The sequence below is a fragment of the Spermophilus citellus genome (assembly GCF_964194105.1).
Source record: "Spermophilus citellus genome assembly, chromosome: 3".
Lineage (NCBI taxonomy): Eukaryota > Metazoa > Chordata > Mammalia > Rodentia > Sciuridae > Spermophilus > Spermophilus citellus.
In genome coordinates this window covers 154,254,420-154,268,407 of record NC_138184.1, presented here as the reverse complement: position 1 = coordinate 154,268,407, position 13,988 = coordinate 154,254,420, and the positions used below count along the sequence as shown (strand labels likewise).

Here is a 13,988-nt window from a genome sequence, read left to right as displayed (position 1 = left end):
ACTGACTTACTAGCCAGATACTTCCTGAGACCATTTGGTGAATAAAATTGAATTCCTAAAATGTATCCCTGGGAGTTAGTGCCCAGGTGGGGAGGGTTGTCTCTAAGCAGAATGCTGGCTTTCTTGGGGTGCTCCATGTGGTTTTTCACAGTGAAATGTTTGCTCTTTGATGTTTCTGTTGATTATGCTCACGCTTGTTTTTAGTCAGTGAGAACCTGGGGTGTGGCAGAATGACAACTTTGTCAACTTTGTCTTTGGTTTTCATTGTTTGAACTAGTTTTATCTTATTCCCTCCTTGATATATATTTTTTTGTTTGTTTGTGTGTGTGTCCAATAGGTTTATTGGTGAATGAACCAGGTAGCCTTTTCTGTGAAAGGCCAAGTTGATGCCAAAAAACAAAAAAGGTAAATTCAGTTTGGCTATCCCCATAAGGATTTATTTTTTAGAAAATCATGGCTCATTATGGTAGATAATGATATTGTTTTTATACATGTATACTTGAAACCATTAAAAAAAATAGAGGCTGTAACATTAAACCATAATTTTATCTGCATGTCCATATGGGCTTCTGCATTCTCTGGTCTTTTGAAGTCCCTGGTTCCAAGTCTCAAGGCTCGAAACAAAGCAAAGAGCTTGAAGACTTTGCTTTTTTCTCTACAATTCAGTCTTCAGCAACTTGAGAGCTTTCTTCATGTTGTCAAGCACTGGTGGGACAAAAGGTTAGGATAATCAAGTATCATCACAGATTCTATCAGGTTTTAAATAATAAATATAATCAATCTCCAGACACAGTACTCTATTCATTGCTTAACAGGGTGCCTTTAAATCATGGAATGAATTGCTGGTAATATATGGTAATTTTTTTTCTAAAATTATGTGCCATGGTTTTTGTGACCACCCAGTTTTCTAGTGTGCTCATTCCTTCTCAGATCTTTTCTCCAACTCTTCTTACAAAAGAATCTCTTTATAAGCTCTGTTGGAAGCACATAATTTTGACTAATAGAAGTACATTTTAAACCATGTTCATAGGAAATATCCATTAGGTGTGTGAAGCTACTGTAAATTGTTTTAGAATTGGGTGGAATATAAATTACAAATAATAGTAAACCAAGTGTTTGACATAGATAAATTAATCCAAATGAACACCCTATTAGCATTGGGTACGGTGGTGCACACATGTAATCCCAATGACTCAGGAGGCTGAGGCAGGAGGATCCCAAGTTCAAAGTCAGCCTCAGCAAATTAGTTGAATCCCTGAGCAACTCAGTGACACCCCATCTTTAGATAAAATACAAAAAGGATGAGATGTGGTTCAGTGGTAAGAAACCCCTGAATTCAATCCCCAGTACTCTACTGTCACTTCATTTTTAGATAATGAAACAGGCTTAGATGGGGCTAAGCATAGTTTGTGGAGGATCACACAGCTATAGCAAGTGCTGGAGCTATGCACCAGAACCCAAGCTTCTACCTTGTATCCCTTTAGCAGCAACTCATGAATATGAGATCTGGGATCTGGTGACAGGATATCCACATGAGAGACCTACACTGAGCAGCTGCTTATTCACACGCTCCACAAATATTTATTACATGTCTGTTCTATAGGGCATTATAGGATACATGCTGCTAGCTCAAGAATAGTTAGGACTTGCAATGTGCTTCCCCTTGTCTTCATGGCTCCTACTAGAGACATTAATGAACCATGAGGAGTTGTTCCGTGGATAAGGCACAGACTTTCTGCCCCAGCAAAATATTCTAAGCCAGTGCTCTCCAGTAGAAAACCCCTTGCTGTGGACTGAGTATTTGGAATATGGATGGTATAACTGAAAAACTGAATTTTCAATTGTAATTAAAAATTTAAGAGCAAAAAAAAATTACATAGCAACAAGTGGCTAATGGCTAATATATGGGTAGTGAGGTTCTAGGCAGTCACAATAATTGATCAGTACTGGTTCCCAGGATAAAACCCAGTTTTCTTCCCAGTAGGAGTAAGCAGATGTCATAGCCAGGTATCTTCTCCCATTTAGGTACCTCATCTGCCTCAAGTGTGTGCCTGCCTCCCCCTCCCCCACTCCCCTCTCTATTCCAATATGGCAACTGCTAAAAAAGTGAGTATCTTGGCAACTCCTTGGATCATCTTGCCCATTGATCTTTAAATTGAGCCTGACTTCAGCTTCAACAAGCTGGACTACATTATTTCAGTCTGTGATTTGGGGAGAAAAACTATGCTAATTATTGCAACTCTTGCATCAATTCTGTGATGGAAGGGGTTGTGTATTAGTGTGCCTGAGAGATAACCTGAAGTCCAGATAATGTGGTCATGGAACTTTCCTAGAGAAAAAGATACCTATACTAAAGGGTTCTTCTTCACGTGAGATAAAAATAAAATAAATTGAATTGGAATGAGAGTGATTTACCTCTTAAGGTCAAACTGATTCTGTCTCTGCTGTACTTAGCAGAGCTCTCTCTCACCTCACCTGTGCCATCTCATCCCACCACTATAACCAACATAGTTGTGCTTCACCTGGACAACATCCAAGTTGGAAGTACCACTTACATAAAGCTGTGTCCGAAGGTTCATAAGCATAGAGACGATTTGAATATCTTCCGGTGATGTCAGCTCTGACTGTCAGGGATGGGTCTGCAGAGATAAAAGGAATGGGATTTTTGTTTTGTTTTGTTTTTTACAAGTAGCTTTTATTTCACGATGAGCCTAAGTACTCATGTCCTGTTGAACACCGTGTGTTCTACTGCATCACGCTCCATCCTGTCTACTCTGCTGCCCAGCCTTTGGCAGGTAGCAGCCAATGCAGGGCTGGGAGCATTGGACAGCTGTGCTGTGTTGTTTTTGGAAAAGGATATGAAACCTGTTGTTCTGTCTAAAGTGACTTGAAAACAGGATTCTATATATTTGGGGGATGATGTTTTATTGATGAGGACATTAGCATCCATTCCTACAGAATTATTGTAAACTTCTAGAATAATTGCGTTGTAGTTGACTTATTTTACCAAGAGCAACCTGGATAATTAGAAACTCACATTTAATGCTGGTTTTCATTTTCTTTTAACAAATGGAAGAATGCAAACCCTTAAGAACAGCAAGGTCAAATAAACACTAATTGTTCCCCACTGTTTTTTACTTTGTTGTTAATTAGCTGCATTTTAAAGATAGAAATTTGAGGGGCTGGGACTGTGGCTCAGTAGTAGAATGCTCATCTAGCATGTGTGAGGCACTGGTTCGATCCTCAGTACCACATAAAAATAAATAAAATAAAGGTATTGTGTCCATCTATAACTAAATTTTTTTTAAAAATGATAGAAATTTGAGTCTTTTGTGTCTATTTATATTTCTTAGATTTAAATCCATTTTGTCATGTTTTATATGTAGCTTGAAGTTAAATGGTTAATGAGAAAAGATATCTTAAAAATAAGATGCACCCAAAAGGAGGATACAGAGAGGTCTGAGTGCCATTCTACCAATGAGAGAAACATGGTGCTTCTTTCTCAAATGTATTGTGGCAGAAAATGAAAAGTTAAAATTAGCTGATGAGGAAAGAAGTTGTCTGTGTAAATAGGTTGAAGCTCACACTAAAGAAAATATGCTGGGCTGGGGATGTGGCTCAAGCGGTAGCGCGCTTGCCTGGCATGCGTGCGGCCCGGGTTCGATCCTCAGCACCACATACCAACAAAGATGTTGTGTCCGCCGAGAATTAAAAAATAATAAAAAAAAATATTAAAAATTCTCTCTCTCTCTCTCTCTCTCTCCTCTCTCACTCTCTCTTAAAAAAAAAAAAAAAAAAAAAAAAAAAAAAAAAAAAAAGAAAATATGCTGTGAAATGCCACATCCACAGGAATGCCTTGCTAGAGTTTAGCAGTGACCTTGACTGTGTCGAAGTGGCAGAGTAGTGTGGGGAGGAGAGAAGGGGATGTGCAGCACTTACACAGTATATTGAGCAGGTTTTATCTTGTCATTGTCACTTACCCACAAACATAATCCTGGGGACGTACTGGCCATCAGGAGAAAGATGTTTGTCGGTTGTTTCATACTAAGATTTAAAAAAGAAATGCAGATTTTAGTTTGCTTACTCTTTGGTTATTTTCAAATTTTTTAACTCAAGATGTGTTTGTGCCTAGCCTGGTGGCACATGCCTGTAATCCCAGTGGCTCGGGAGGCTAAGACAGGAGGATCGCGAGTTCAAATCCAGCCTGAGCAAAATCGAGGTGCTAAGTAACTCAATAAGACCCTGTCTCTAAATAAAATACTAAATAGAGCTGGGAATGTGGCTCAGTGGTCGAGTGCCCCTGAGTTCAATCCTCAATACCAAAAAAAAAAAAAAAAAAAAAAGAGATTGTATTTGTTACTGGGCTAAGAACAGAAGATATCTTCTCCAAAGAGTTTATGGATATAGGTAGGGAGATAAGTTACGTGCATGAAATAATAATAACAGAATGTGATGCAGACCATGAGGTAAAGAATTGAATGGATGTGATATGGAAAGACCAAAGAAGTTCAAGAAGGAGTATCTGGAAGGAGTTGTGATGTTGTGGGGGAAGAAATCTTGGATGAGGTAGGAGGAGATGGATTAAAGAAAAAAAAAAGCAGAAGATATTTCTGGAGAAATTATAAAAACCAAAAGGATTTTCTTGAGCATTCATCTGTTGGTTTCTATTTAGAGTGTTACTGATTTAGCAAGACACAGTGCTTATTTTTAATGAATGCATAGTCTTTTGTGAGATCCAGGTAGGAAAGTGCATGCTGAGGATCCAGTGGGTGAAATGTTATGATGGGACGTGCAGGTTTCTGGATGACTGGAGCAGGACATTGATCCCAATATGAAAGTTCCCGGGGACTTTATGAAGTGGGTAAGGAGGAATATTAAAGTGAACAGGGATTAATTATGTGGGGAAAAAAGATCACTCCATGAAGTAGGTCGGTCGGTTAAGTGCAAAGGTATGAAAGGAAAACATGGCACTTTCTTGTATGACCAACGCTTGGTCATAGTGAAGCATTATGGACTCCTGAGGGCAGTTAAGTTGCTTCTGGGGGCATTCTTCTGACTGGCCCTGCTCACCATGCCACAGAGTTTTCATTTGCTCAGAAACACGAGCTCCTGAAGGGATGCTTGAAGAGGCACCACAACCTGTTTGGTCCTTAGAGTGATTGCCCTGATAGCCCTGTGGGATCAGGTGGGTTTATCTTGTAGGCAGGAAGATGCTTAGTAACACTGCAGTAAGCTAGGTGAAGTGAAAGGTCATACAGGAACATTTAGAATGGACGAGCAGAGAGCTTCTTGATGACTACAGAAGAGGGAGTGTGATCCAGAAAAGCACTGCTTTCAGTGAAATAGGGAATAAAGACAAATGAGCTATTTGAAAAACCTGAACCAAGGTGTGGAGCATATTGAGTTTAAGCTAATTATGAGCCATCTGGAACAGGGTTGGATAGGCAAGTTGGAAGTTGTTGCATGTTTAGGTAAGATGTAGGAAATTAGTGTATAGCAATCAATTTAACTCAAGTATAGTTGATGATATCCACAGAGAATACAAGATATATAAAAAAAGTGGGTTATCAAATAGAGATTCATTGAGTCATTCACATTAGGAGTAGAAAGAGGAAGAGGAGCCTATGGAAGGGAGACGGGAAAGAATTATTGAAATGGATTGTTCTTCGAAGAAGCCAAATGATGATGAGGAAGAGAGGCTCAAGGGGACATATGCTTAGTAGAATTGATTTTGTTTGTTCACTTTGGAAAGTGGAGTATGCCTGTGATCCCAGCAACTCAGGGGAGGCTGAGGTAGGAGGATGGTAAATTCCAAGCCAGCCTTAGCAACTTAGCGAGGCCCCAAGCAATTTAGTGAGACCCTGTCTCAAAATAACAAAGGGTGGGGATGTGCCTCAGTGGTTAAACATCCTGGAGTTCAATCTCTGGTACAAAACCAAACCCAACCCAAAAGCCCTTTTTTTTTTCTCCCCCTGGGGAAGACAGGAAGCTTGAACATCAGGAGAAGTGTCCATGGTGAAGTCAAATGGGAATGCATGAAGCTACAGTGTGAAGAGGCAGGGTCTAGATTCAGAAAGCCTGGGAATTGGCTTCTTCACATGGCAAAGGGACAGGGATTGAGAAGCCAGGACTTCTGGGGCACAGACACAGGAAGTACTTTGTAAAATATAATTACCTTTCCATTATTACAGAAATAGAAAATATCCTTGCTGCAGGACAGTTTTTTTTGTTTGTTTTTGACAGGCTAAGGTTTTTAATTACTAAATAAAAACATAGACATGTCAGATAGATTATTAATAAGTTGAAGTATCTTTTTTTTTTCTTTCCAATCTATGAGATGGGCTATTTGGAAGACATCCCAGTTAATGCAGTATGACTGAGATATATAGAAAAATGAAACACCTTTTTCACATAATGAACTGGGGGGGGATGTTAATGATGAGAAGCAAACTTACAACTAGATTGAGGAGGACAAACTGCTCCGCCAATTTCTGGATATCTTTATTGTCAGCAAACACTTTCTTTAAAGCTACAATGTAAAGCAACATCATTAAATAGTGTCAGCATGGGTTAAAACTCTTGTTTTCTGTTGTATTTTTAAATCAGTTGTGTTTTCTTGTTCTGCCAAGCTGGGATGGACCCAGGGCCTTGAACATGCCAGACAAGTTGCTCTACCACTGAGCTACACCCCAGTCCCCAAGTTTAATGCAATACCTTGTCCTTTCAGTGAACGATTTGTGAAATAACACCCAACCATTGTCTCCCTTTGCTTTTTTCCATTCACTCACCCATTTACCTTTTTTCAACACATATTTACCGACTGCCTACTATGTGACAGGTATAGTTTTATGCTCTGGGGAAGATGCAATAAAGAGAAAAGCACATGCTTTTTCTGTAGAGAGAGGCTTGTGTGAGGGACAGACCAAAAACAAGTACATAAGCAAATATTTAGTAATTTCAGGTGGAGATGTGTACTTTGAAGAATAAGTGAGGCAAGGGGTTTAAGAGATAGGGCAGATCTCTCTGAGGAAATGACATTGAAGACAGGGTGGTCCATTATGGGGGTAGCGAGTTAAAATTTGTGGGGCAGATCACTGTTGGCAGAGGAAACTGCAAAAGCAATAGCCTCAATATGGGAGTGGGCTGAGAGGCTCAAGAAATAGCATAAAGTCCAGGCTACATAGAGGACTCTGAGAGCAAGGGCGAATGAATGGTGGGAAAGGAAAGGTAGCCTTTGGCTAGACTGGTCAGCACTTGGGGTTTCATTCTGCCTGTGAGGAGAAGCCATTTGAGCAAAAGAGTGACAGGATTTGCTTTGTATTCATTAGCCTCTCTCTGGTTTCTGTGTGGAGAACTGACAGTAGGGTGATGAGTTAGTGGCCGTTACAGCATTCTAGAGCAGATGTGATCTTGGGCCTTGAAGCAATAAGAAGTACTTGGAGGGCTGGGGTTGTGGCTCAGTGGTAGAGTGCTCGCTTCCCGTGTGTGAAGCCCTGGGTTCCATCCTCAGCACCACATAAAAATAAATAAAATAAAGGTATTGTGTCCATCTACAACTAAAAAATATATATATGAAAAAGAAGTGATTGGATTTGGTCAGGACCAGCTAGATAATGTATCCCAAGGGCAAAATGAAAATGCAAAACCCTTTGTTCAAGAATTATTCATAATTTTAAGACATTGGTAGCAGAGAACTAAATCAAATGTGGGAGCCTTCCAAGTTATGGGTCCTGGCACAGGTTGCATGTGGGTGAAGCTAGTGCTGGCAGAAGGATCTTTGAAAATAAAGTCAGCAGTATATGCTGATGTCTTGAATGTGGTACATAAGAGAAATCATGAAGTCGAGATGAATCTGAGAGCTTAATGTTCAGAATATGCATCAATGATGAACACAAAATGGGTAAATATTTGTTACTTTAAAACATGTTTTTACTACATAGTATATATACTTCTTTATACATACATATATTAATATATTTTATATAAAAATAAATATATAAAATATTATAAATATGTATATATTTATAAATATTATATATATATGTACACATATATATATGTGTGTGTGTATAATTATTATTTTATTTTATTTTTAATAACTGGGGATGAACCCAGGACCTCACTCTTGTGCTAGGCAAGTGTTCTAACATTGAGCTATATTCCCAGCCCCAGCCCTCTCTTCTTTATTTTTTTTTTTTAATTTTTTTAGTTGTTGATGGACCTTTAATCATTTATTTATTTGCGGTGCTGAGAATCGAACCCAGTGCCTCACATGTATGAGGCAAGCACTTTACCACTAAGCCACAACCCCAGCCCTCTTTTCTTATTTCTAATGATATAAAGATGCGTGATCCGGACCCTGGTTCTACCTAAAAGCTCATAAAGAAAATCATATTTAGAAGAATAAATACCTTGGCTGTGTGGGCATTCATCCAAATGATGAATAATCATCAAGGGCTTGTTACTGTAAGAGACAAAGGGTTATTTTTGGTGGGTAGGATTTCATGTAGATCTAGGGTCACTAGATGGTGCTCTTGAGAGCCCAGAGAGGGCCCTGTGTAACCATTGTCTTTACCTCGTCTTGGATTTGTATAGAGCTTCTTCATATGTCTGAGTCCAGATGAGTAGATCACCCCAACCTAGAACAAAATAAACCGGCATATTTAAAAACACTGCAATTTCAGGCCAAAACCTACTGAGAAGCAATAGTGAAGACTGGAATAAATATATACTCAAAACAACCTTGAGAAAAAAAACCTTGAGAAAGTAGAAGTAATTATAAACTAGGATAAATCTAAAAGAAACAGAGTAAAATATATTCTGTGCATGCATTTCAGCACCAAGAGTTAGGAAGTCCTTCCCAATGAAGTAGGAGCTAAAAGCCAACAAGAGGCTGACTCCCACCTCTGGAGAGGGTCTGTGGCAGTTTGGGTTGAGAGTCCTTTGTGTCCTTTTTAGCTCCAGGTTTGACTGTGGTCTCTTTGGCCAGACTGTAGGAGAGGGCCACAAGGAGCAAGAACGCTGACATTGAAATTTTCTCCATGGCAAATCTATATGGAAAACAAACAAGAAGGAATTAGGACTCTTCAAGATTTATAGGTTATGTCACAGAATCTGTGTGTAGTGGAATAGAACAGAAACAGGCTCTTCTGAGACTGGACTCGTGAGATTGGAATAAAAGCTAACTTCCATGGGATTTTCATAAGAATACACAGTATGTGATTGGCACAGTGGTGCATGCCTGTCATCCCAGTAGCTTGGGAGGCTGAGGCAAGAAGATTGCAAGTTCAAACTCAGCCTTAGCAATTTGGTGAGACCCTAAGCAACTCATCAAGAACCTACCTCTAAATAAAATATTTTAAAAAGGGCTGGGGATGTGGCTCAGTGGTTGAGCACCCCGACCCGAGTTCAATCTCTGGTACAAAATAAATAAATAAATAAATAAATACATTGTATGTTGGTCTCTGTCTCTTCCCCTATCTATCAATAGATATGATCCATAAGAGAAAGATATATAACTTAAGGAAGGAGATAACTAGTTAGATGTATAAAATTCCACACACCCCCAAAGTGCTGGAGATTAAGCCCAGGGCTTCATGCATGCTAGGCTACCACTAAGCTACATCCAGTCCTGTCTGTATATACTCTTGAAAAAAAGGTATAGACTAGAAGTTATTTTAAGCGTTACTACTTCTTTCCCACTTCCCCAATGCCTCATGATATAGGTGAAGAATCCAAAGTTCAGAGAGATAACATTTGTGAGGTAGGTCGAGCACAAAAACTTCTGGATCTTTTCATTTTACAGGGCTGGCTTCTTCTCTCCTCCCTGAAACAATTACCCTAAACAGATTGGTTTCTTTCACTTTAAGTTAAAAATGGGTACATTGCCATTGAAGAATGAGCTATAAATAAAATGATCAATTCCTTATTTCATTTAGAACCTGCCAGCTTTGTCACTTAACTGAAGACTTGCACCCACACAACTCTCTCCCTGGTGTAATGTTTACTCAAACTCTGTAGTAGCTTTGAATTGACTGAGACAATCAAAGTCAAGTTCCTTCCAGTGAAACATTCTTTGTGTGGGTCTTTAGAGGTGGGTTGTTGTGGGCATATACTGTAGAGCAAAAAATATTCTGTGAGATTCATAACATGAAGAAATAAACCCTAGGGGTGTCTGTGAAATTTCTTTTTCCTTTCTGCCAGGCAGTCTTAGATGCCTGGGAACAGGAATGTGAATGGCAAGATAAGTTCCATGAGTGCTGAGAGAAAGGGTGAGCTAGTGAGCATAGTGGTGGCGCCACAAGTCACTAAGGTTATCTTGGGGCCAGAGCATAGAAAGCCAGATACTTGGGATTCTGGTAAAGCCAAACACTAATATTTCTTAAAAAGAAATAGGGAACCATGGCACCTAATACTGGGGTAGTTTTTTAATTAAGTCAGACTCTTCAAAGGAAGCAGGATGAATCATTGTTGCTTAGTGTTTGTAAGCCGGGAGTTTCAAACAATTTGATAGCTCAAGTGGCAATGTTTCACTAAGCATTAGATGATTAGAAAGAATGTTGCTGGGCCAGGGTTGTGGCTCAGTGGTAGATGCTTGCCTAGCATGCTCTAGGCCACTGGGTTTGACCCCAGGGCCACATTAAAAAAATAAAAAAATAAAATAAAGGTATTGTGTCCATCTACAACTAAAAATAAAAAAAAAGAATGTTGCTCAGATACCAAATCCAAGAGATGTGTTCTATTAAACTAAACAAGTGTTAGTAGGTAGCCACATAATATCTTAGAAAAGACATAAGCAAAATTCAGGGATATAATTTTTTTTCTTTAATTAATTTATTTTTTTCAATGCTTAGGATCAACTCTAGAGCCTTATGCATGCTAGGCAAGAACTCTGTGACTGAGCTATATTCTCAGTCCTTTTTACTTTGAGACAGAATTTTGCTAAGTTGCCCAGACTGGTCTTGAACTTGTGATTCTCTAGCCTCAGCCACCTGAGTAGCTGGGATTGCATGCCCAACTTAATTTCTTCATTTTTTTTTATATTCATAAAGATGTAGAAATGCCAATAATAACTTTTGTCTTCTAAAGGTCTACAAAAATAACTTAAGTATAATATAAGCCAACAATACCCAGCCCTCTTAATATAAAAACTACTTTTTAAAATAAAGAAAGAACTTCCTTGTGAGAATCACTATACTTTTGAAATATTGGTTCAGAAAGGTAAACTACTTTGAATTTATCAACAGACATTTGATTTTGGATTTTATAATAGCATCTATGAATATTTGAAAAAATAATAGTAAATTGGGGGCAAAGCACTTCAGTCTGTTGACAATTCTCATATACCTAGTTCACAGGAGCCCTTGCAATAGTTCCATGGGTTATAGGTTGGAACTATTGGTAGATTACATGTGTTTTATGGCAGGATGACTGAAGGAAGGCTAATATAACTCCTGCTGTGCAAACATCCTGATCTGGGTGATTTTCTCAGATTCACTACACCGAGTTTTCATAACATGAAGAGACTCTGCTCCATATACTTTCTGCATAAGCTCCTCAAAACACAATGCTAACTTTGGAAGATTTTGATAATTTGGAAACACACATACACAGGAACATGAACACATACTGACACTTTGTGACACCACTTTTTACTGGTTGCTTCATCCTGGTCTTATCTTTAACAAAAAATGAAGTTGCAGGAGGTTTCAGAGTCCCTGTTATTATATATTATATCCAGCAAAGAAACTCACTTTCTTCTAACCACCAAGCCCATGAATTTTAAGATCGAAAATAAATAAATGAACAACAAGAAGAATGTCTTTACACCAGACCAAAAAAAAAAAAAAAGAAGAAAGAAAGAAAGAAACTCTTTCTGATTTGTAATAATATATTCCACAGGGGCAATTTGAGCTAAATTTTCGCATTGGAGGAGCTTTTGGGTCTTTGCTTAGCCAGTGGGAAAGAAGCAGAGCATAGATAGTGACTGAATGGACATCCAAGGGCCCTGTCTCAAGCTTCAAAACTCCTATAATTCACCTGCTTTAAACCTCTTGTTTCTTAATGAAGAAATCACCACTTTGAACCTGCTCAGGAATGCAACACTACAGCTCTAGTCAAAGGTCCCAGTAAGCCTTTGGTGGAAATTTCATTTTTCCCTCTCCAAACCTCACTTCAGGGCAACCCAGGAAACTTGCATTTCTCTGTCGGTTGATAGTCTGCAAAGTTACAGAGCAATCAGAGGCCAAAGCTCACTCTAACAAGAGCCGTTCCAAAGCTGTTGACAAGAGCCTTACCTGGTTTTCCCCACCCGGCTGGGATGTGTCCAAGCTTCTGAGTGTGCCAGCACAGTTCAGAGCCTCTATTTATGCACCCCAGCACACCTCAATCCCACCCACTAATCCTGCATTTACATGTTGCTAACTCTCGGAAGAAAACTCTCCTTTCCCCAAGCAATTGTCTTCCCTGGGTTAACGAGTTTCTTGTTTGTAACAACAACATTGCAAAAGGTATGCTTTTCAATATGCATGTTTTAAAACTATTTGTGAAAGTATATTGTTAAGAGTTTTGGAAAAGACAGGCAGAGTGCCAAATCCAGGTCAGCTTTAAATGAAGACATTTGATTTGCCTAAAGGCTGATTTGTCTTTGTGTGATTGGATGGTTTGTGGTTTAGAGAATTTTTTTTTTCCTCCACCTTAGGCAGATTGCCTTTATTTAGCTAAAAACACGAGAGATGATTCATAATTCTAACCCTGGCAGTCATACAACCTGCCATACTCCATTACCATACAAATTATTTTCCACAATACAGTTCCTTCCTCTGGTGTGTGTGAGTGTGTGTGGGGGGGGGCAGCACATTAACTACAGCATTAAAAATACAAATTAAGTACCAATTGAATATTTTAAAACTGAGAAAGTTATTGAAAAAGAAACATTTGACACTATGAACTTGTAAAAACTACATTACTGATGAGTGTATATAGCAACTTCACTCCAAAGACTGAATTCAAAGGTATTTCACAGATATTTTTCTATTTATGACAAACTTTCCTTGTAGGCATATAGGAAACTACTTACCTAATTTTTCAGACTAGAAACTATGCCTGCAACTTTATTTATTTTTACTTAAGATTATTCAATTACTCACTGAGGATTTTAAGACTGGAACTCAAATTTTCTTTCTTTTTTAAAAAAACATTTATTTATTCTAATTAAGTATATATGACAGCAGAATGCACTTTGATTTATTGTACATATAAAATAGATCATAACTTTTTATTTCTCTGATTCTACACAATGTAGTGTTGTACCATATGGGCAGTCATCCATGTACTTAGAATAATGATATCCATCTCATTATTCCACCATCTTTCCTGCCCCCATACCCCCATCTTTCTCTCCCTCCCCTTTGCCCAATCAAATGGAACTCAAATTTTCTGTTAGAAAATTTTAATCCTTCCTGTGTTTTCTTCATGAAGTTAAATGTAATCCCTAAAAGCTCAGAGTGGAGAAATCTTTACCAGAAAATTAACTTATGAGATGCAAATTCTATAAAGTAACTTTTAAAATGAGTTACGATCATTATATTTTAAAACATTTTCAAGCATGTATCTTTTTCCTCAATTTTCTCAATTTCTGAATTCTGTAGGCTAAATTTCATTCCCAAATGATGAATTTTCTTTCAATTCTAAACAAGTGTACAGAGATAATTTCATTAGGAGTTTGACTGAAAGCAGTAATTTGAGCTAAACACAACTAGAATGGCTCTTATACAAACCGTTAATCTTTTAAGTCCTTAGAATGTTCAATTCAATTCCCCCTCATTTTGCAGGTAGAAAAAAACGAAAACATCAAAAAGTTAATAATCTTCCAAAGGTCTCACAACTAGTTTAGGGCAGAACTGGGGCCAAAGCACAGGCGTCTTCTAATCGGTCATATGCAGAAAGTGTATGGCATTTAGAGTCCACAGATTCCAGAATGTGAGCAT

General features: G+C 38.4%; 1 protein-coding gene across 1 annotated transcript; it reads right to left on the bottom strand.

Moving 5' to 3' along the window:
- Positions 1-12,324, bottom strand: AGR2 (anterior gradient 2, protein disulphide isomerase family member). The gene is made up of 8 exons (XM_081286848.1): positions 12,297-12,324; positions 8,905-9,050; positions 8,576-8,639; positions 8,412-8,464; positions 6,456-6,529; positions 3,981-4,044; positions 2,556-2,639; positions 1-705 (listed from the first exon to the last, which is right to left on the bottom strand). The coding sequence occupies exons 2-8, from the start codon at positions 9,041-9,043 to the stop codon at positions 656-658; spliced, it is 528 nt and encodes a 175-aa protein (XP_081142974.1). The 5' UTR covers positions 9,044-9,050; positions 12,297-12,324; the 3' UTR covers positions 1-655.
- Between the last annotated feature and the right edge of the window lie 1,664 nt (positions 12,325-13,988).

Excerpts from the sequence above, each read along its gene's own strand:
- AGR2 (XM_081286848.1), bottom strand. The coding sequence starts at position 9,043 with ATGGAGAAAATTTCAATGTCAGCGTTCTTGCTCCTTGTGGCCCTCTCC. Across the intron at positions 8,465-8,575 it reads CTATACAAATCCAAGACGAG|TAACAAGCCCTTGATGATTA; the intron begins GTAAAGACAATG and ends TGTCTCTTACAG. Across the intron at positions 2,640-3,980 it reads CCCCAGGATTATGTTTGTGG|ACCCATCCCTGACAGTCAGA; the intron begins GTAAGTGACAAT and ends TTATCTCTGCAG.